We start from the raw sequence: 22,454 nt of genomic DNA on the forward strand, positions 1-22,454 counted from the left end.
AAGCAGCTCAGCTCCAGCAAATGAGGGAACTGACTCCACTGGAAGCGGCGAAGTCATCAAAAGCAGAATAAATCATGCTAATTTGATAGAAAAGACCGTTTCCGTGCATCAAGGAACTGGTGACCATAACAGCCTTCCTGCAGAAACGGAAGCCTTGAAAATTAATGCAAATACTTTCAGTAGGTCCTCCCAAAACTTGCCGACCCATAACAAAACTATTCAGGCAAAGTATTGTCGACTCTAATTGTGTTACTGCACCCCATGATGCACTTTAAGGAAAATACTGTACGGCAGGAAATATGGGATTTTGTGAGCAGCATTAGAATTATAAGTTTTAGTTTTACTGTCACCAAAATGCAAAAAAAAAAAAAAAAAAAATCGTTATGGATTGTGTTGATCCACGAAAATCAGATTCCTGACGTGATCGCACTTTTTTTTTTGCCATAAGCTGTCATCATATGTAAAACACAGATCCACAGATCTTACAGCAGGTGAAGGTGCAAAGAGAGGAATCGTGTCTGAAACGCTCCCTCCTGGAGTATGACTTCCAAATAACACCTGCAGTTTGCAGCAAACAGTCCAGACTCTCCACTCACAAACCCAGCATCCTGCACAGAATCGTCTTCTCTTCGTATCAATTCCTCGCAGAGTGCTGCACTCGCACATTAGTTTGTCAATGTTTGGTGGACATTATGTTGAGGAAGAGGGAGAATATTCACCTTCACGTCACACACGGCTAACATCACAGAGACTGTGACGAGCTGGTGTTTTCTTTAAAAGGGAAAAGACGATTGCTGTTAAACTTTGGTTTGGTTCATCACGTGACATCGAGACGTCTTTTACAATAAAACACAATGTGGCTACTGACTGAACAATGCCTCTTCTTTGGCTACACTTCCCTCTTCCTTTCAGTTTAACAGTACATTTCAAAAGATTGAAGGAGAAAAAAAACCGACAAGGACATAAAAGGCAAAAATTTATTCAATCTTTTAACAGATGGCAAGAGACAGCTCATTTATTTCTCAAATCAATTTGTGGTACATAAACATCTGTATGTGCACGTCGCATTTACTCAGTAGGAGAACTTTTAAGTAGAGCAAGTTTCTGTGTCTTGCATGAGAGAGGAGGAAGAAATTAATAAAACATCTGTCGTGACGCGGTTGTCTTGGATTACTATTAAGAAATTCACATTAAAAACGAGACACGTTTCCCTTTTTAAAACCGGAAGCCTTAGAAAAGACAGTGGACTACAAATGGCCTGCAAATACACATGCAGTGGTGTCACCAGCAGATCGACAGCAAACGACTAGTCAAGCCATTTAAAAGTTAGCACACCAAAGGACAAAGACCCACTGAGATACTCAAAGGACAGGCTCACTCTTAGGACCCCCACCTGCTTCCAACTTCAAGTATTCCCTCCAGCACTTGCATCGCTTCAAGTATTCCCGCCTCAGACTCCAAACCTTCAATTTTCATTACCGTATCTTAGGTTTAAAACATAAGCCATGATATAAGTGCACTCGACATTCATCTATACATAGAAAAATAAAGGTAACAATAAGTAGCAGTAATAGTTATAACAATCACTTTACATTTCATTTTTGTACACAACCGTGACGTTGAATCACTTTATACCGTGGCATCGCATTCCCCGACCCCTGAGCGTCATGTTCAAGTAGCTACCGAAAAGCAAACAGGAACGGCAACCGTGGTTTGGTTATTTAAATAAGATTAGAGATCGCTGACATCGGCAATGATTAGGATCTAGAGGAGTTCTGCCTTTCCACAGACCGTTGTGCTTGAGTGCGAAGGATGCGGTATGTACAAGCGGCTGATCAATCATGTGCCTCGCTGGTGGTGTGACGCCGTCAGCCTTAGTCCTGGAAAAAAAAAAAAGAACCGAAGGTAAAACACAAACTCTGAACAATTAAACCCAGGAGGCAGCTTCGCGTCAGACAGCTGATGCACAAGTGACTGACTGAAGTGTTACTTTCACCCACCTCGGTCGCGGTGCTTGAGCGGGCGCCTCAAGAACCAGCGGCAATGCAGCTCCGGCACTTGTACAACTTGGGGTCGTGGGTGCGGATGTGATTCCGTACATTCCGCAGTCGAAAGAACGTCTTGCTGCAGAGCTGCAGGGAGCAACGGAGACCAGACTTTGAGTCAACGGCACAGAAACGGCAAGCGAACAAGTGACGGCGGCTTTGGTCTGCACAGGTGGGTTTGTCTCAGCTACACTGTCATTTGTTTTAGCCGCCAGAAGTGTGAAGTGAAAAGAAACCCCGTCCTGTAATAAACATCTCTGTAATATAGAAGCCTTTCTCAACAAAACATGGACCGATTTATGGCACCAATTCATGGCTGCTTGGACTTTGTCATTTGTCTAAGAACCAGTTTGCTTTCAAAAGAGGACACTTCACAGAGCTGTTCGTCTGAAGGTCAGTCTGTGACCACGGTGTGAGGAAACAACTTCTGTTCACCTTCTTTTCCTTATAGTTTGAAAGAAAAGCGCTGACTGGACCGAATAAATCCCTCCGTGACTTTCTGCTGCCGTTTCTGTTTTGGTTCGTTTTAAATTTGCAGCGAATCAATTCTTTGGAACTGGTCTGCAACTAGATACCAGCTTCATCCCTGCATGGGAACTTCCTCAGTTGAAAAAGGGGTAACAGTCTTTAGTTTAATTTTTTTTAAACTCTAGGAAGTCTGTGCTTACCGGACAGGGCCAGTGCTTTCCCTCAACGTGCCTGAGCCGATGCATTATGAGAGAATCACAATCCTTGTAGGCAGCTGGGCACTGAACACAAGCGTGGGCGGCCTTTGGAACTTTGGGTGCCTGACTACGAGGTCCTCGAAGCTGCTTTAGGCGTGCTCGGCGTACGGCGTCCAGCATGGCACAACTCCGGCCGCTCAGAGCATTGAGTTTACCTTGGTGCTAGAGAAAATTCAGGATGAGTTTACACACATTTTGTAGCTTTAAAATCATATTTTTGGGTTCATTTTTTTCCCCGCACTGAGCATCGTATATCACTGAACGCCCCAACATCTACCTTTGGCATGGTTCCTGTAGTTTTCGCCCCAGCACATCTGGCGAGGTCCGAAGCGGTGTTTCGAGAGTTTTTCCTGAGTCTCGGAGCCTGGCCTTGGGTCACTCTCCTCTCCTCCCGCTCCCTCTTCACCACAGGCAGGACGGTCGGCCCTCTTGCTCTCAGGTTCCTGTGGGGAGACTCCTCCGCCTCAAATTTCTCCCCGAGCCGCGACACGGAGCGTGTTAAGCAGATGTCCACGCTCTCCTCCTCTTTCTTCAGTACTGCTATGGGCCCACCTGCTGGCCGACAGAAGCTGAATAGAAATCCTGAGTCCAGTAGTTTGATGGGGGGCTTGCTCTGGCGTTTGCCCAGGTCTGGTGAGGGTGGATCAGGGAAAGGTCCAACCGGCACAGGGTCTGCTGGTTCCTCTTTAATGGCTTTGTACAGAGGATGGTTGTAAATGGACGGTGGAGGCGCATGTTCTGAAAACTGATGCCCATTAGGTTCAGTTTCCTTGAGCTTGGGTCCAGGGACCATTACCCCTTTCAAACCCTGGCTTCCCACCTTCCTTCCTTGCTCTCTGGGCTTACAGTCAGTCTTGTCCGCTTCCTTTGCGGAGCCCCGCCTGAGTCTAGCCTTTGTGGTCGTTCGGCTGCTGTTGTACCGCAGCGTTTTCACGGTCTCTGTGGTGACCGTTTTTCTGGCCTGTGTCCTCTGTGAAGGCGGGGATTTGCGAGGTGTGTGGACGTGATGATTGTTTGATGAAAGCATGAGACCTGAGATATCGTATTCGGCTGGTTCTGCTTTGATCTTGACTTTGTTTCTCGCAAGACTCTTGCTGACACAGCGCCGCCGAGGTTGCTGGACATGAAGGTGGACACCATCGGTCATCCTCACGGACCGTCTGAGTTCCCTCCCCCCGAAGGCAGGCCTGGACGTTTGCTGGAACAGGTCTGGTAACACCCCTTGACTTCGCATGCTCCGGTCAGTGGGAGGAACATGCCGCTTGGCACTTTTTCTCCTCTTGGCAGTGCTCTGCTCTGTGTTGGCTGAGACCACAGGCTTGGTCTTGACGGACTTGTTGATGAGTCGAGTGCTAACAGGGCTACAGAGGGGCAGTGACAGAGCAATAGCCCCATATGATAGTACTGGGGATGTTGAGCGGGGTTTCCGCCGTTTGGTCAGCGAATAGTTGTTGGCCTTCAACTTCCTAAGTCGTTTCTTCTGTCTCCAGCCAATCAGATCTTCTGGTCTGGGGAGGAGAGCAGTCCTCTGTAGCCCCAGGACATTCATAAGTTTGTACTTCTCCTGTGCTCTTGCGAAATCCTCTTCATCCTCTCCGACGTCCTCCACTTCCTGTTTAACTCTGACGGGGCTGCATGCGGTGACGGGTCTCGATCTCGATGTGCGTGAGAGCTGGGAGATGGAATGAGATTTTCTGTTTCTTCGAGGCGTCTCTGACATGGGCAGCAGTCTCTGAACCTCCTTGGCAGCTCCAGGGGAGGAGCGGAGAAGACGGGTGTTGGATGGCGATATAGGCGAGTAATTCTGTGCCTGTGAAGTGGCGATGGCGTGACGGGGGGTCGTGGTTTTTTTGGAAGAGGGAGATTTGAAGTCCATGAGCTTCATCCTGTGTGAGGGACTCAGGGGGAGGCCGTTATAGCCTTGGGATTTTGGCATTCTGCGCAAATTGTGCCTGGGACTTCCTTGTAACGACTCATCTGATGAATCCAGCGTTAGACTAAAGCTGTTGTTCATGTTATCTAATCTGGAAAATCCTGCTTTTTGCTGGCGATGGCTTTCATGACATGCACGAGCTGAGGTAAGGTTCTTGGCAGGATGAAGTTGTTGTTCCTGCTCTTTGATGAGGGCAGAGCAGGCTTCCACAGCAGGCCACATGCCCAGGTGGCGAGCCATGGCACAGACTTCAGAAAGGTCCTCCTGACGAACACACAGGGTGGAGGAGTAGGAGAAGTCCAGCAGAGACAGAAGGCTCTCCTCGCTGAAACCTGGTTGGAAAAAGAAGACCTGGTGTTAGCAGATGATCTGAGAGACGGCAGATTGAACGCGAGGGGAAATAGTAAAAGTGAACATTAGAAGACAATATTCCTTCAAATTAATGAATCTATGGCTCAGTTCCAGAGTCTGGATTTGTTAACTGGATCATAAACTGACAGATTGCATCCCGAAGTCTCTTAGATCCGGAAAGCAGTTCTACATTGATGGCAAAGTTTTTGTGGAAAATTTCAATTTGTTAAGTTTAAGTCGAGATTTTTATTCCAGAGAAAGAGGTCATTTACACTCGAAATCTATTAATATTGTGGCTGTACAACGTGCCGTTTCCACATGGGCATGCGCAAAGTAAGTCGCATTAACCCACAAACACCGCGATGGGACTTTTTCACTGCTTGATAGCAGCGGGAAAACTTGCACGGCTCTGCTTTTCAATGGAACAGCTACACAAGAGATCTCTCTGAGGATAATCTGAAGGAAATAACAGAGAAAGGAATCGATAATGTCAGCGACACAGTGGGGGATCCTCCTCTCCGTTTGGTGCGTTGAAACCAATTATATGGGAACAAAATGCTTTTTTCTCCCCAAATACTAGTTTCATTTTATTGTTCATGTGCACCTCAGTTGTTCTAGAATGATTATTTACAAAATCTTCAAATCATCTCATGAGGATTCCTGTTGAAATATATTGGATACAGCAAGAGAATACGGCAATGTCAGTTTTCTGCAGCGTTATACAGCTCTAGTTACCATGGTAACAGATTATGAACCCATTTACGGGTAGGCGTCTTCAACAAACTCCCCACAGATCATGGGAACACGTCCCCTTAGAGAAGTATCAGTTGGCACCACATGAAAGTTAACGTGACCACTTTCATGATCAACCTGTCATCAGTGGATGGGGAAGTCACCCTCAGTTCGGAACTTCTGTACATTAAGGCTTTGGACACATGACGACGCCAATGACCAGTCGTTTGTCATGTTGTGATCAGCCTCATCGATGATGACTCAAACACTCCAATACCGGGTTAAATGTAGTTTATAGTTCATATTTGACAACAGGCTGTGGATATTGATACGATTCAAATCGTTAAGCCAATCGCTGGTCCAACAAGACAAACAACCACACCCGCGCACACTCACTCCTAAGGACAAATTTAGAGGCGCCAATTAACCTAACATGTATGTTTCTGGGCGGTGGGAGGAAGCCGGAGTACCCGGAGAGAACCCACGCATACACGGAGAGAACATGCAAACTCCACACAGAAAGGCCTCAGCCAGGAGTTGAACCCGGAACCCTCTTACTGTGAGGCGATGGTGCCTAACCACCACACCTTAAATGATTCAATCGATTCAAATATATCCAAATTGTGTCACATATTGATTCAAATAATCTTTGGTCTGCTTAAACATTATGATCCATACTCGCATACATTCACACTCCTATACCTTAGGAGGGTTAAAATGGCGGCTCTTTATTTACTTGCTGTCAAGGTGAATCATGTTATCGGAGCTCCACTGATGATCCTAAGTAAGTCTTCCCTTCAGGTGTCTGATCTTACCTGTGAGATCTATGTCTGCTTTCTTGCTCGAGTCCATTTCCATGAAGATTTCCTGAAAGTGATCGCTGACGGCTGCCAGGACGGCTCTGTGGGCCGAGAAAGATCGGCCGTTCGTCCGCAGGGTGATGTCGCAGAAAAGCCCCGCCTCCCGCTGACTCCTCAGCTTGCTCAGCACCTCAGCGCTGTGCGACGCCATCGTCTTTGTGACACATCCTCTGCCCCCCAGCTTCTAGGAGGCAAAGACGGCGAGAGGCAAAAACAGACAGACATCATTATGAAAAAAATGCGACGCGCTACAAAGCACTTGTCGAAGAGAAGTGTGACAGAAAGAAGTGAGAACGAGAGAGAGAGAGAGAGTGTGAATTAAAATGTGCGAGATGCAGGAAAAATGAGGCGCTGCTAAAAACACGGAGGAGCTCAAAGTTTGACAAGAAGAAAAAGGCCTCAGGACTGCACCATTTGTCAGAATGGCCTCCGACTCCACAGTGAACTTTCTTACCTCCAGTTTCTTACTCCGCTGACTCTGACACTCTGGACACCCGAGGACAAAGTCTCTGATATGGAAGTACATTCCTGTCGAGAAAACAGCAAACGTCAGAAGAAAGGAAAAAAAAAAAAAAAAGGGGGCGAAGGGGGGGACAGAGATATTTGGTACAACTTCAATTGCTACTTTAAAACACTCAAAACTCCAGAAGCAAACACAATGGCTTTTCACCCTGATTAAAGCAGATAAAAATGCATTGTCTTTCAAATCAGAGGAGCTGAAGACATCGACAGATTCCAAAACAACCAGGTCACAGACACAGATGCCTTTGTGGCCGTTCTGCCGCTGATCTGCAATTATGTTTCCATTTAAGCAGTTTTGTGTCTCATGTTGATAAGCCATTCTACCTCCATCGATTCCTTTTCTTCTGCATGTAAATTTGGTCGTTTTATGTGTCTCTGGGATATATGGAGTGTTATATTTCTGGGATAAGACTGAGGGGGCTTGTTTAGCCTGTCCAAACACGCATCTAATGCTCACCATTCCTTTCCGAAAGTGTAGGACCATTTTTCTTAAGTTTTAAATGGGCCAACACTTCCTGATAAACCTCTGTAGTTTGTTATAAACAACAGGGTCGGTGAGAAGCTAAGCTGAGGAGTTGATCTCCGACTAAGTTGAACATGTACGAGATGCTGTCCTGTTAGGTCAGATGTACATACCCTCCCACCAGTAGTTTTCAGCCACGCATTTATACGTCTCTTCCAGGGAGAGGTGGCGCTGGCCAGGTCGCCGCCGGTGGAAGGTGGAGATGGCTTCAACTCTTCGGTCCGCACTCAAAACCTCCCTGTAGTTGATGTAGCCCTTCTCCAGCTTCTTACGGTACAGTAGTCCATCTATCATCTCGAAGTTGGGCGATCCCCGCCCTGTTGACTTCCCGACAGACTCAGTCTCACCGAATCCCTCTCGGTCTCCATCCGACCAGGGTTCGAACGTCCCTGCGCTCGCGTAATGAGCGCTAATGTGGGTGCAGTCGCCGGCCATTTTAATCAGTTTTATATTCCGTTATAAAGATGCAACTCCGTCTAGTTCGAGCTTCTTCCCCCCCCCCCTGTAAAACTTGCACCCCTTTTCAACTCAGACGTAAATCCCCGGGGGTGAGTCAAACTTTACCCACAGACCCGAAATAAAAGTCCACGTGGATGCAGTGACAGCAGGTCACAGACCACCAACCCAACAAACTCTCTTTGAGACCCTGAAAACAACCCGACTAAATCTAGTAAGACAACTACAGAGTCAGTAAATCAAAGTTAACCGTAACATATATGTCATCGTGGCTCACAAAAGCATGTTTTACCTCAGCAACTGAACGTGGTCAGGTGGGAATCAGCAGCCTTTCACAGGATGGTCCTGCTTTGTGTACTAGCTGTCAGTGAGAGCATCACTCATCAATAGCCAAACAATTGTGGCAAACATCCCTACACATTAGTAGTTCCAAGTCCCGTTCAAAACACATCTTTTAAGGATTTTTTTCGGAGCAATTTTCCGTCTTGTAGAGTTAAGCAACATCAATAGAAATATGTGACTGTTCATCCAAGTGTAGATAATAAAAGCAGCCAGCAGAGTACCGCGCCAACTGCCAAGCCAAGTGATGTAAAGTCTCCACAACGACCACGTAAACAGGCTTCACCGCGAACCTCTCACCGACAGCCCGTCTTCCATGTATTTCAAGGGTCGGGAGTGGCCTCCGGTGCTGGATGACGGCAGGCAGCCTCACCTCTGGCGTTAACTTGTGGTTTCTTTTCGTCAACTCGAGTCGGAAGCAACATGATGACGCAGCTATCAGCTAAGCATCGCCACTTGAACGACCTAAAAGCGAGGTTGTCTCCCCGAACGGCTCCAAATATCCCAAATAATCGCCGTTTTCCCTCAAAAGCGAGCCAACGCGCTCCGGTTAGGCACCCGACATACTTCGCTCCGCTCTCGTTTCCGCAAAGCCAGTCTGGTGGTCAAATAATCCAATTTTTCTAACTCGTAACCTTCTGTTTGTTGCTAATCAGCAGACTAACCGAGCCAACTGCTCCCCGCCTTCATACAAAGACCATTAGCAGACGCTTTAAAGAGCCTCGGCCCCGCAAATTCTGATTGGCTGATGGAGCTGTCGCTTTAAGCAGTTCTCCTCCCTTGGTAGCAAGGTAGGTTGTTCAGTCACGATGCTAGTTTGCAAGAATTTGCCTCACTTGCTGCACAGTCAAGTAAAACATGATACACATGATTTTATTTATTGATAAAATGCATGTACACATTTCTAAAGGTCTATCCAGAGTCAAATCTTTATGACAAACGTTACACTATTTTGCTCGAATAAACGTTACTTAATTAATATTAAAAAAAACGTTGAGTTACAAATATTTCAATAGTCCATTAATTTTAAAGGAAACCTGAGTTTATTTTCACGAAAGACTTTATTTAATTTAAAAAACCCATTTAAGTAAAGGAAGCAATGAATTTTATTCACAAAATGTTCCATATAACACCGAATTAAAAACTACAGTGTATATTACATATTTACATATATACATATCTATTTTTTCTTCTTTTTTTTTTTTACCATTGTCACATTTTAAATACCCTAGTTAACACAGGCTGCTATCCAACAGCAGCAACATTAGATTGCCCAAAACAACACTGTTCAGGATTATAAACACTCTAATCAAAAGGAAAGGGGGAATTAAAATGACATCTGAAAATCTCTTGTATACGTTTGTTGGATTTTTGGACTTCACCTAAAATATATATATATTCTTTAACAAGCAGGTTTCATCTGTCTCAGATAGCAGACAACAGATCAACTTTGTAAGATGGAGCCTTGTATTTGACCATTCTTTGTTTAATTTTTTTTATACAATTTCCACCATAAATGTTAAATCCTATTGATATCTGGACTGTTTGCTGGCCTTGTCGTTGAGTTGATATGTCTCTCCCAATGAGAAGTTTGAACGTTTTTTCTCTGTGGCAAGATCATCCTGAAAAACTACCTCAGCATCACCGAACCATTTCCTGATGGATGGACTGAAATTGTGTCCAAAATATCATAGCCCACCTGTGCATTTAATGTGAAGGTAATGCCTGCCACCTCTGCTGGTCCTTTACCTGCCGTCGGCCTCATCATCAATTAGTGATTGAAGAAATTTGCTGGCAGTCATCTTTAAATGCTTCATTGGACCTGCAAAAGAAAAAGTTCCAGCATCCTTGTCCAATGCAGATTGGCAATTCATCCGTGAATATCACTTTCAATCGATCATCCACAGGCCCAAATTGTTTTCTTCTGTGAAAGAGTTAGTGATGGTTTACATGAGGCTTTTCTGGATGGAAACCCTTTCCCTTCAGCCAGTTTGTCATAGTTTGGCCATAGACACTGACTCTTGTTTCTGCTCATTTGTTTAAAATCTATTTTGTTGTGTCTTTCCTATTTTCAGACATGTCTCTTTGAGATGCACAATGGTCCACTGGTTTCAAACAATGGCTGGCTGGGATGTTCTTTGCTTTCCTTCCCTCCATCATTTTTTTCCATGATGCCTGAGGGTTTTCTTGTTTGTGCCGCCTGTTTCAGACCCCCCCCCCCTCCAACTTTTCATCAACTCCTTATTCAAACCCAGGTTTTTGACTCGGTCATTCCATAAACACTTCTTGAAGCTATGGTTTGGAGAATTTGGAAGTGCTCTGAGGATCATTTCACTGTCGAAAAAGTCCCTTTTCAGTAAAACCACCAGTCAGATGTCTGTAAAACTTTCAACAGTCTTTGACACGACCCAGAATAGTTGATTAAATCAATGTTGCAGAGGCAGAGAAACACCTCCAAACCATAATATTGCCACCACCATACAAATTAACTGTAAATCATGCTTAAAATGACATCCCCTTGCATGCAGACTTACAGTTTATGTGGACTGTCTACACAAGATAACTGTATTGCATCAACGTAAAATGATTTGCTGCTGGATGATCCCCATTTTGACACAAATATCGAGCTTAGAACCAGAAAAGTATCCCGTGGAGCAAACTTGACTCAAGAGAGAGCAAACCTCTTTGGCAATAACTTCAAACAAAGGCAGAATGACAACGTTTTTTACATAAAGTTCAGCTGTTGTGACTATGGTACTGAATATGAAACGCAATAAGCTAGATAGATTAAATACAACCAGGCAAATTTCTCTTTGATTAATCCGTCATTCCTGATCTTTTTTATGTTCACTCTCAAATTGTAGGTCTTTATCCCTGACACGGATGTGCCATTTCTTTCTGATTGCAGTTGCAGCACTTTTCGACGCCAGCAGCTGTAAGAGCTGAAAACCTTCAGAAGCACTTTAGGTTTTTGACAGTTCAACAGCACAGAGAACAGCAGATGTTTGTGTTATAGGTTTCAATAAGCTCCCATCTCTCTACTCATTTGCACAAAATTTGCCTCATAGGTTCGTGGATCAGAACTGTCCGTGTAACTGATGAGTTTTCCTCATCAGGAAGACAACCACACAATTTGAATTTTTACACGTGTGAAGAGGATCGACCTGCTTTGTGTGTTGAACGAATAGAATTTGCTTTGATACTCTCGCCAAAGCAGAGCTGTGAACATAATAAACTACTGCACTCCACATGGTGCATTGATATCACGTCCTTCTCGTATTTGCCGGGTCTTTTTTGGGTTTTGTGGTCCATTGCGTTAATAATGCCTGTATTTTCAGGCCCAGAACAGTACGTTTCGATTGCTTTTTGAGCCATTGTTAACTTCCAACAATGCTGATCATGTATAATTCAGAGATGCGGTGCTTCACAGTAAACTGAATAATTGAGCATGAAAAATGATGAGGCGCTTATTTAAAGTTGTCAGATAACATTTTCTTAAAGTTGTATTTAAGAGACTAAAAAAGAAAAAAAAAAGCTATGCACACAATGTCAAAACTGACTCTAAATCAGACTTTAGTTCTAACTAGAATTGGTCGAGATGTAAACCTTCACATCAGTTCGGTTTCATTAGAAGATGAAGCCAGATTTCATACAGGATGTGAATCTACAGACAAAAGGCTTGAAGTCATTTTCATGGTTTCTCTTTATTCATTTTTCTCATCAGTCGACACGCATTTGTGACACAATGGCAAGGCAAATTCAACTTTTTGAAATGATTTGTTAAAATCGAGACTAAAGTATCCCGTTCATGTGCATGCAAACTCTTTACCACGCTCGGTCAAGCTTGGCACACTTTTCTTTTGGCAGTTTACTGATGAAAGCATGAATACCCTGTGGTAATCCAGTCTTTGTGGGGTCTCTGGTGGGTTCAGGCCCAGATTCTGTCTCAGAACCGGACTTTCACGCTTGCCTGTGGTGACTCCTGTGTTTTTTCGTGGTGCAGCACTTCGGTTCATTTTCTCGTTCGAATGCTGATGAAGCTTCTGGGAAAAGGTTTTCAACCAGGATTGCTCTGTACTCTTCAGCAGCAAGCTTTTCCTCTAGTCTGACACGTCTCCCAGTCCGTTGCAGAAAAACCTCTCCACAGAATTACACAAGTTTAGATTCAAGATTCAACAAGCTTTATTTATCCTGAGGGAAATTGCTGTGCGACAGTTATGGTATAAGAGGGAAAGTACTAGAATAAAACATAATCAATTATGTCACGTTATATTATCCTGATTAAAGCCTTTAGCAAGCTCACAGCATGCCTTTTGGAGAAGAATAGCTTCTGTATGGTTATTTCAACCATAAAGATCCTACTGGTGGAACGTTGCAGTGAAGCTTTTCCAATCTCCACTAAATATTTCTGAACCTCATTGTTACCATTGGCTTGTGCCTCACCTGTCTAATCCAAGGCCATTTGTCTCAGATTTCTCAGTTTGGCTCCGTAGCCAGATGGAGTCTGTCTGTTTTTTTTCCTTTCAGAATGATTGCTCTGCTTGTGGTCTCTTCAGAAGCCATAGAAACAGTCTTGGATCCTTCCCCAGACCTCTTAACAAGACACAGTCCTATCCAGCAAATGTGCAATCATTTGCTTGGTTCAGGTTTATGTACAACATCCAGTGTGAGACCTTGTGTGGACAGGTGTGTACCTTTTATCCAGAGGATTACAGCGACTCCAGTCAAGTTGGAGAAGCATCTCAGGCCAACTGAAGTCAAAGGCACCAGAGCTAAGTGGTGTTATGACAAGAGGAAAATGTGTGAAGACTCATTTAAATCTTAAAAGGTATTTTCTGCTTTAATTTGGAACACATTTTTTTTTTAAAAACACTCTAAATCTGTAGTTGCTTTCTAAGTGTGGAGATTCCTGCGTAGACCTGAGAGAAAAAGATAAATGAATATCTTTCTGAGGCACATGGTAGTTTTAAAAAAACATTTTCTGTTTTAATCAAGACACCAAGAGCCAAACTGTTTATACCTAAACACATTTTTATTAGAAAGGTAGGAAACATCTTTCCCTCAAACCTGCTGGTTCAGTCCTTCCACCACAGGTCATAGATTCAAAGCTCACACAAATCCTTGAAGTGCTTCTTTTTTTTTTTTTTTTTCGGTCTTCAAGCTTGTAGCTCAGATTTCTCTTCACGTCCACCTTTTATTTTTCATTTGATAAAACAGCATTATTGTTCCAAAAATCAAATATAATAAAAGTGATCTCATCGTTTGCCGACCGTAGGATGCAAAACACGGAGGTAAAAAGAATAAAGACTCAGTTTAACACTGTAAGATGAGCATAAAACACTATAAAGACTATAAACACGCCCACAGTGCTGCTCCACTATGTTACATCCACTCACAGCCTCAGTGGTTATCAACAGAGGTTGCTTTAACCGCCGCTGCATTGTTGGCGGTAAACACTAATCCTCGCTGACACTGGGGCTTGCTGGGGCGTCGCTGGTCTTGGGCCGTTTGGACTCTGGAGGCTGGCACACTTTATCAGTGGGAGGAGAGGATCGCTCTGGTGAAACACAAAGGAAGGGATCAGAGAAAGAAGGTTACGCTTGATTTGCCCGTTTTTCTGCGAGCTTCAGCAGGGAAGTAAGGATTTATAAAGTGATATGCAAGGCCCCTGGTTGTTGTGTGCAGTCCTGTGAAAAAAAACAGAAGAAACAACCCCTTTTTCAAGTCTAAGGTTTCACATAAAAGAAAGAAAACGGGCGACACTATGACTGCTAGGTCCTGTGGCTGCAAAAACAAGCCCCAGTCGTCACTCCTCCAACACCGCGCTCGACAGCTGGTATGAGGCGCAGATAAGCGGTCTCTGGCTTTCACCAAACGTTGTGCTGCAACATCGCTGCCAAACATCTCCACTTAGGTCGTGTTTGTCTAACGGAACATCGTTCCAGAACTTTTGTGGTGTGTTCAGATGCAATCTTGCAAACCCAAGCTGTGCTGCGATGTGAACTCTCCCAGGGTTTGGAAACTGAGGCTTGTAGTGCCTTGATTTTTTTTTCCCCCTGAACATTGCCTGGTCTGCCCTTGAGGTGAACTTGTCAAGACGTCCGCTTCAGGGACGACTGAGTGCCTCCCACTCGTGAATCATCCTCCTCACAGTGGAATGATGGGCAGCTACAATTGCTTTTCTAAGATCATTGCTGACGACGCCAAACCAAAAACTAGTTGTCTAGCTAGTAAGTTTAATTTGTTTGGACAAATCCAAGTTAATGGATCAGTCCAAGGCCCAATCATTCTGTTTGTTTTCCTTTAAAAAAAAAACAAAAAAACAAAAAACTTTTGGCCCCAGCCCTCCATTTTTTAGGAGAATAATGAGTAGTGGTCATCTAAACACCCAAATGGTGATCAAAGACCCAGCTGACAGTGAATGACCAAAAATTCTTGATCCATCAAAACAAAAGGAACTTTAACTCTCCAAAACATAGGTAGAACCAGATGAAGGACTTGGGATGGGGCCCATTAAAACATATGGGGTCCTGGCAGGCCACCGACTCACTTTTCAGGGCTGCAACAACATCTTGGCTCAAGCTACCTGAAGAAGGATTAATAATCAAAGGGATGAAGGAATGAGGGATGAAGATTTTAAGACTGGGAAAAGAGATCCCGAGAGAAAAATCACAACACAAACCTCATTTAGAGGCAGACGTCGAGGGCGAGGAACCCATCGCACCCAATTCTCAATCATAAAACAGAAATCGTTAAAAAAGTGACACATCGGCCAAGTTAGCAACTGACCGCGTTTGGCCTTCTCTGTGGAGGAAGAAGCTCTGAAAAGCGGACCGACAGCTGGAGATCGGGATCCAACCGGAGTCAAAGAGACTCGCCTGTAAACAAACAGAGAAAGCAAAACAAAAACAAAAGAGATTTTAACTGGAGCTCAAAAAGCACAAGCAGAAAAGTTTCAATAAAGCCAACAACTCTCTGGAAACAAAGAGAACCCCCTTTTTTCACCATTTCTCATCTTGTCCAATGGTATAAACCAGTGGGACATTGCAGGTTACAGAGAAAAGCGCGTGCGTAATGTGCAGCTATTGTCTGTGAGCAGTCTGTCACAGTGATTATTATTTGACTGTCAGTGGGGGGTCCAACGAGTCCCTCATACCAGACAGGGCTTTGTTCACACTGCCAGAACCGAGCGCACGTAAACACACGGAGACGTCCCGAACGCAGAAGAAGCGGGCCGTTTTACATTTTAAGTGCATTTAAAAAGCACGTTTTTACCAAAAAGAGGCATGCGGCACATTTTAAAGAAGAGCGTTTGTTCACGCTTTGTGTGCAGCATCTTAGGAGATTATCAGCCGAGCCGCTTTAATCATTAGGGAGGGAGGGGGGGGGGGGGGGGGGGGGTTGCAGTGTGTCCAAAACATGCAAATATGTTGGGTAAACTAACACAAGAAACCATCATCAGGAGCACCCACACACCACCAACCAAGCACTTAATTAAACTTGTAATTTAGATTCTGCATCTTTATTAAAATCAAAACACATTAGTTCTGCGTTGCACATTAATTACAAACTCCCCATGTTTACTACTCATCGCCTGGATGTGCTTAATTGGCTTTTCCATCCTTCCCTTTTTAAATAGATAAAAAATAAAAATGAATAATATAAAAAAAAACCAAAAAAAAAAAACAGACAATTAGTCTCCTCCACAGATCACTCAATGCCTCGCCCCAGCATCTATTGCTTGTGTTGTGCAAAGTTTCCTGCGGTTCTGGCCCAGATTATGCCATATCCCCCCCCCCCAGGGGTCAGATCAGAAAACTTTGTTCAGTGTTCATCTGGAAATCTATTGGCTCTCCGAGCAGGGTTCAACTGAAGTTTCCCCAGCTTTCTTTCTTCGTTCAGCTATTGATTTAAAGTATTCTTTGGCACCTTAAGCCGTGTGTTAAGCTGCCTGTAAGAGCTACACAAATATCCTTTCGTTTTCCTCACTTTTAAACATCCAAAAATATCTGAACCAAACACCAATATAAGCAATGAAAACTATGTTAATAAAATAAAATAAAAAGAACCATGGAGAAGTCATTTTTAAAGCCGGAATGTAACGTTTTCTCTGCCCAACCTTTGGAAGAGGCTTTACCTTGGGGTGGGGCCCTTCGGGGTGGTTGCAGTCTTCGGAGGGGTGAGGCCAGCAGCGTTAGCACTGCTGAGAGCTTTTGGTGTGGAGGGAGTGACGGGTGTGACTCGTGGCTTGGTTGTGAGAGAGTTGTTGGGCGTGAGGGGGGCGAGCCCTGGTTGGGGAATGGAAGGTGCGCTCGTGGTCCCACACGCGGGGGTCTGAGGTGCTGAAGGAGCTGAAGGAGCTGAGGTTTTAGCGGGTGTGGGTTTCCCCCATCCCTCCAAGGTGTTGAGGGTGATCCTACGGGGTTGAGGTTTGGTTTTGGCCTTAGGGGTGCTCTTCTTCTCCTCTGGGAGGGTTGGAGGGGGGGCATCTTTGCTGATGCAGGATTGGGACGCGGGATTTGGGGTTGGGGTTGAGCTCGATGGCTGAGAAATGGGAGAGGAGTTCTTGGCGGCCGCCGCCTTCTTTCCCTTTTTCTCAACACCGCTGCTCGGGACAAAGACTTCCAAGGTGGGCGGCTCCTTCAGAGGAGTTCCCAGCTCGCCGGAAGAGAAGGACAGGAAGGAGCAGTAGCCGTCTGTGGAGGAGACGGCCAGGAAGGAACCATCACGAGACCTAAACAGGATGTCACACAAACACATCACTGGAATGGTAAGACACTAATATGACACGGTTTTATAAAGTCAGCATGGACACGCATAGGTTTATTTTCTCTTGTAACTGGCTGTAATCCTTTAATAGGTACAGAAATCTTTCCAGTTGAACCTATATATAATGCTGTGACTCGCAGCGACTCCGTGGCGGCGGTATAAACTGTGGTTTCTGCGTCTGCCCCCTGACTGGAACTCAGAAAACTCAAACGTAGCTCTGTTCATGCTACCTTGAGGATCAGCTGCTTCAAAGCTTTCCAATGCGTGGGCGTGTAATCGCTCTACAGTACATTGTAGAGCTGTCGAAATGTGCCATTTGTCCACAAAATCTTTCCTCAAAACTGCCTCCGTGTACGTTTTGGTCCTCATTTACTTTGGAAATGAGACTGATTTGGGTGCAGAGTTTGTGCAACGTCGCTATGGAGTTTTTACTGTGAGCGACGGTGTTTGATGGCGTCTGGCTCCGTTACTTTCGCTCATATTCACGACAGTTTTTGCAACAACGACAACATTGTCACTGCCATCACCCCTAATTTAATTGGAAAATGTGTTTTCAAGCAAATACACTTAGTAAGTATTCGGTTTCCGTTTGCCATTATTGGCTTCCGGACACTGAAGCCTCACTCAGGAGAAGTGGAAGAGCAAAAAAAACAAACAAAAAAAAAAACAAATTTAGGCAAATCTCAGGAGCAGGAGAGAATCTTTGCTTAAAAAACACCTCAAACAGGAATCTAAGAGCTCTGTAGGAGGCGATTAAAACCAGCGCACCATCGGTACCCGTCTTCCAAGCATCAGTGATACGAATGGAGTCTGCATAGAAAACAATATTATATGAGATAAAACCAAAATCCCCCACAGCGTGTGCACTCTGCTGCAGCCTGGGGAGCCATTTAGAAACATCTGCTGCTGTTCCAGCAGACTTAAGAGCAGTTTGCACTTCATAACTTTCCCTTCTGAAAAGTTCTATCAAGTGAAAAGTGTTACAACTCCAGGCCAACAGAGACAGCCTTTACTTTACCATGTGAGATCACTGAGTGTGTGGTAGTGGATGTTGGACACGAGGCCAAACGGGGGGCTCTGCTGCGTGTCATACAGGAAGATGGAGTCTTCAGAGGCCACGGCGAACACCATACGGTACGGCAACTGGAATAAATTAGGCAGGGTCTGGGTAGAGCCATCTGTGGGAGGGAAGCAAAGTAAAATAAAGAACACGGAGGGGAAAAATGTGCAATCGCAAACAAATCCGACAGGACGGCCGCTGTAGTCTTGTTTGTTTGTTCTTGCCTTCCTCTTTCTTGGTCCTGAGCTCAAAGTAAACAGGGCAGCAGCGCACAGCCAGTGTGGCTTTGGTTGGACATGGCAGGTGGGCGATGGGCCTGACAGACACGAGCAGAGATGTGCACATCGGTTACGAGCGTTCGCGAAGGTCTCGATCATCTGTAAAAGCTCTGAACCTCACCTCTTTAAACTTTTCCTGGAAAAGATGTAGGTGGTGTTTGTGATATTCTCACCGACCTCGACGCATCCAGCTGGGGTTACACGAGGTGACAAAAGTAGAGAGAACTGGGGTTTAGATCAATGGTTTTACCAGGACTACAGAGGCACTGAATATCACCGGATAAATTCCACATTTGTACCTGGGACGAGCAGGAACGACCCATCTGGTGTAAATGAAAGCCGGCGAAAGAATGACCTCATACTGTCATCATGGAACATTCTGTACTGCTTGGTCTGCAAAGTTACACACAATGAGGCACACCGAGTGAGCAACACATCTCAGCAGCTGTAGTGGTGTTGAAGGTATTAGAGTATTTAATATTTAACAAAAAAATGTTAAGTAAACGGATATTCACAACAGTGAGAACAGGCAGCTAAGCTAAGGAGAAAATGTGAAAAAAAGCTCAATTTCCACACACCTCTCCATCTGCAAGCGGCCCCGAGCTCATTTTACTGATACAGAAGGCCTTCTTCCTGGTGTGAGGGCTGTACACACGCATAACCCTGAGGGGCGAGGAAAGAACAACACGATCTAATACCATCCTGCTATCAAAGACAACTTCGATGAGAATCCACAGACAAGTCTAAAACCCGGCGGATCAGTTTCTATACCTGTCACAGCTGAGGGTGGCGACATATTGCCCCAGAGGATCCCAGGTCACCCCCTGCACGTAGCTCTTGTGGTCATTCAAAATATACAACTTCTGTCCTACAGACAAATGGAGACAACAACAGAAGCGCAAACCAGATTCAGCATCATTTAAATAGTTCATTTGGTGAATGCAGGCAGGTTAGGGCTACACACCTTTGTTGACGTCCCACATTATAGCAGTGTTGTCAACAGAGCCGGACACCATGAAGTTTCCATCCCGCGCCCAGCAGATGTCATACACATCCTCTATGTGCCCTCTGTGAACCAGAACAGACGTTTAACCACACGGTTCTGTCATGTTTCAGGGCTGGCACGAGCTTGCGGACAACAACGTATGTTTTTGCATCTGAGATGCAGCCTCGGAGCCAGAAGAGTGAGGGACAGAGCCTGGAAATTGCTGCGTTACCTTTGCACCACATGAAAAATGGCAGATGAGAATGACCTTGATCAATGTTTTTTTTTTTTTTTTACATTGACACCAATGCCACTTGCAGTACTGTACAAATCTTGAGTCACTCCTCATTTCTTTATATTTTGCTTCCAAGCACCCCGACATGTGATCTTTTAATGTGATCTTCAACAATGTGCTGGACACTCGAGCTTAAGTCATTCCAGTGTTTCTCAATTCCGGTCCTCATGACCCACTGCCCTGGATGTTTTCGATGTTTCCCTCCTCCACCACCACACCTGATTCAAATGAATGGCTCCTTATCAGGCCACTGCAGAGCTCGATGACAAACTGATCATTTGAATCAGGTGTGGTGGAGGAGGGAAACATCAAAAACATGCAGGGCAGTGGGTCATGAGGACCGGAATTGAGAAACACTGAGTTATTCTTATAGAAGATTTAGCCGGTTACAATAAGTTGGGTGTTCGGTGAGGTACTCTATATTTGGGTAATGCATGTTACTGACAGCAGCCAGAAAAGGCTGCTGCCCGCATGGTGTGAGAGACGAGTAGAGTAACTTATTCTTCCCAACATTTCTGTGATGTACAAATAAGTTTAAAGTCACAACAAAATAGTCTACAAGCAATTTGGTCACAGCTGTGGTCTTCACCAGAGTCCTCTCTGTCTGAGAACGAGAAAACAGAGTAGAAATGCAGCAAAATCTCAGCAAGAAGTGCGTCATTACATGCCGACCCTTCGGTGTGTGTGTGTGAAAACAACGATGGTGACCAAAGGCAGTCATTAGTGAGAAGATGACAGGTTTAAATAGCAGACGTGCACTTTCTTTGCGTCTGTACCTCAGCGTTTTGACCACAGACCAGCTTTCCTTGTTGAGCTGAGCATCTTCGTCCTCCTGGAACACAGGGGCCTGCTCAGGCTCCTTAGAGTCATTCAGTTTCCACAGCAGAATTGCCGCATCTGTATTTAAGAAAAATAAGTGGGTAATTAAACACTAGATATCACTCTGTGCTGAAACATTACTTTAGAAAAGAAAAGGCGTGGCATACCATCTCCCCCTGAAGCGAGCAGCTCTCCGTTGGGGCTAAAGCGAACCACGTTGACAGCCTTGGTGTGTCTGGCCAGATTCGACAGAAACTCCACCACCGCCTTCCCGTTCGGGCCCATGTCTACCCGCCACAGCTGCATCAACATCAGGGAAAGGGGGCATTCGATTTCACACCTCACAAGCAACTCACTTTTCAACCACGAACCTCCACTTGCGGAGTTTGAGGATGATTTTCCTTGTAATGTACCGCCATTAGATTTCAAATAATCTGTTTATTAGTTCACAATAAGTAACGACGGTTTCCCATTACGCTTGTTGGTGTCTTTTTCACTAAAATATATGGTTTTCCAAAGATATGGTAGAATATGTCAAACTTTATTTTTATCAATGCTTGTTGGTGGATCCTTTGTGTGAAACGTGCCTCCATTTAAGATTGAGGAAAAGTTGCAACAATGATCTATTAAGTGTCTCAACATGTACACATGAGCAAGAAAAATAAAGAAAAGTGCTTTTACGCCATTCTTCTCAACCTGGCCTGGCTAAATCAGATACTTCCACCAGCCCTGAGAGAGTTCAATAAGCTTTACAAACTACTAACTGTAGTTGGCATCAGCATACAGAGTCTATGTGTCTTTGTTAGGATGCTCAAATCCCATCTTCAGAGCAGACAAATAAATGTATACGTGTGGTTAACTAGGTGTATTTGTTGCTCCATCTCCACTCACTCTGACTGTGGTGTCCACTCCCGCTGTGGCCAGTCGGTGAAAGCGTCCATCTGTGCTGTGCTGAAAGTCCAGGCTGTACACCGGCTCCTTGTTGTGCCACGCAATCTCACACGTTACCACCTTCATTTTACTCTAGATATACAAAGACCGACTTTAGGGGAGGCAAACATGCACCTCTGACAAATACGACTTTTTCTTTTTTTAATTGACAACAACTAAGTAGTATCCACACATAAAAAACACTAAGGGTGTTATAGATGACACGAGAAAGGTTTCTGAAAATAGCTCGTGTTCACAATGACTTCAACTCAACGCTGCATCAAGCTAACACAGTTAGCAATCAACTTAGCGGGGTTCTTGGTTTATTTGTAGCTAACACGACAGACAGACGCATAGTCCAAGGTGATATAAATTACTGTAAGCTATGAAGAATTTCCTATTAAGTTGTATCAGCTTATTATTCAAACCGAAGTAACCTGGGAGCAACTTACCGTGTTTCACCTCCTCCGCTGTCCAGCTGAATCTGTAACAAGTTCCCGCGTACGATTCGTTCAAAACTTCCGGTCAAGTAGGCTGCTGTGATTGGACGAAAAAGCGGAAGAGGCGAAGACTGTTTGGTGTCGTGATCAAACTACAAACATATGAATGCGCCACACTTCCTTATGTGTCGTTTGCACGTTAAGACGTTTTTTTTTTTTTTTTTTTGCTTTGTCTTTTAAGAAACGAATTAGCATGGGAAACCGAACTATGAAGCCTGGCTCTACAAACACGATCAAAAACGCTCAAAAAGGGTTCATTTCTCGAAGCTTCATGTGCACACGAAACCACCTACTGGCCAAGTGTAAAATCACAGTCAGCTGTATAATTTGCG

General features: G+C 44.7%; 2 protein-coding genes across 3 annotated transcripts; both read right to left on the reverse strand.

Moving 5' to 3' along the window:
• Positions 1–963: 963 nt before the first annotated feature.
• Positions 964–9,172, reverse strand: LOC140319328 (uncharacterized). 2 transcript variants are annotated; one of them, XM_072396928.1, is made up of 7 exons: positions 7,805–9,172; positions 7,101–7,174; positions 6,602–6,827; positions 3,048–5,035; positions 2,714–2,932; positions 2,001–2,132; positions 964–1,880 (listed from the first exon to the last, which is right to left on the reverse strand). In XM_072396928.1, the coding sequence occupies exons 1-6, from the start codon at positions 8,124–8,126 to the stop codon at positions 2,028–2,030; spliced, it is 2,934 nt and encodes a 977-aa protein (XP_072253029.1). In that variant the 5' UTR covers positions 8,127–9,172; the 3' UTR covers positions 964–1,880; positions 2,001–2,027. The 2 variants fall into 2 exon arrangements, with proteins under 2 accessions (XP_072253029.1, XP_072253028.1); XM_072396927.1 differs by having other exon boundaries at positions 6,602–6,830.
• A 4,533-nt stretch (positions 9,173–13,705) lies between these two features.
• Positions 13,706–22,131, reverse strand: chaf1b (chromatin assembly factor 1, subunit B). Its single transcript, XM_072396941.1, has 14 exons — positions 22,075–22,131; positions 21,584–21,715; positions 20,860–20,992; positions 20,650–20,770; positions 19,558–19,661; positions 19,365–19,461; positions 19,172–19,256; positions 18,893–18,986; positions 18,715–18,784; positions 18,540–18,631; positions 18,274–18,433; positions 16,624–17,220; positions 15,276–15,364; positions 13,706–14,043 (listed from the first exon to the last, which is right to left on the reverse strand). Exons 2-14 carry the CDS (start codon positions 21,707–21,709, stop codon positions 13,943–13,945), a joined length of 1,869 nt encoding a protein of 622 aa, XP_072253042.1. The 5' UTR covers positions 21,710–21,715; positions 22,075–22,131; the 3' UTR covers positions 13,706–13,942.
• Positions 22,132–22,454: the final 323 nt, after the last annotated feature.

The sequence above is a fragment of the Leuresthes tenuis genome, unplaced genomic scaffold (genome assembly GCF_036924035.1).
Source record: "Leuresthes tenuis unplaced genomic scaffold, fLeuTen1.0.hap1 SCAF_12, whole genome shotgun sequence".
Taxonomy (NCBI): Eukaryota; Metazoa; Chordata; class Actinopteri; order Atheriniformes; family Atherinopsidae; genus Leuresthes; species Leuresthes tenuis.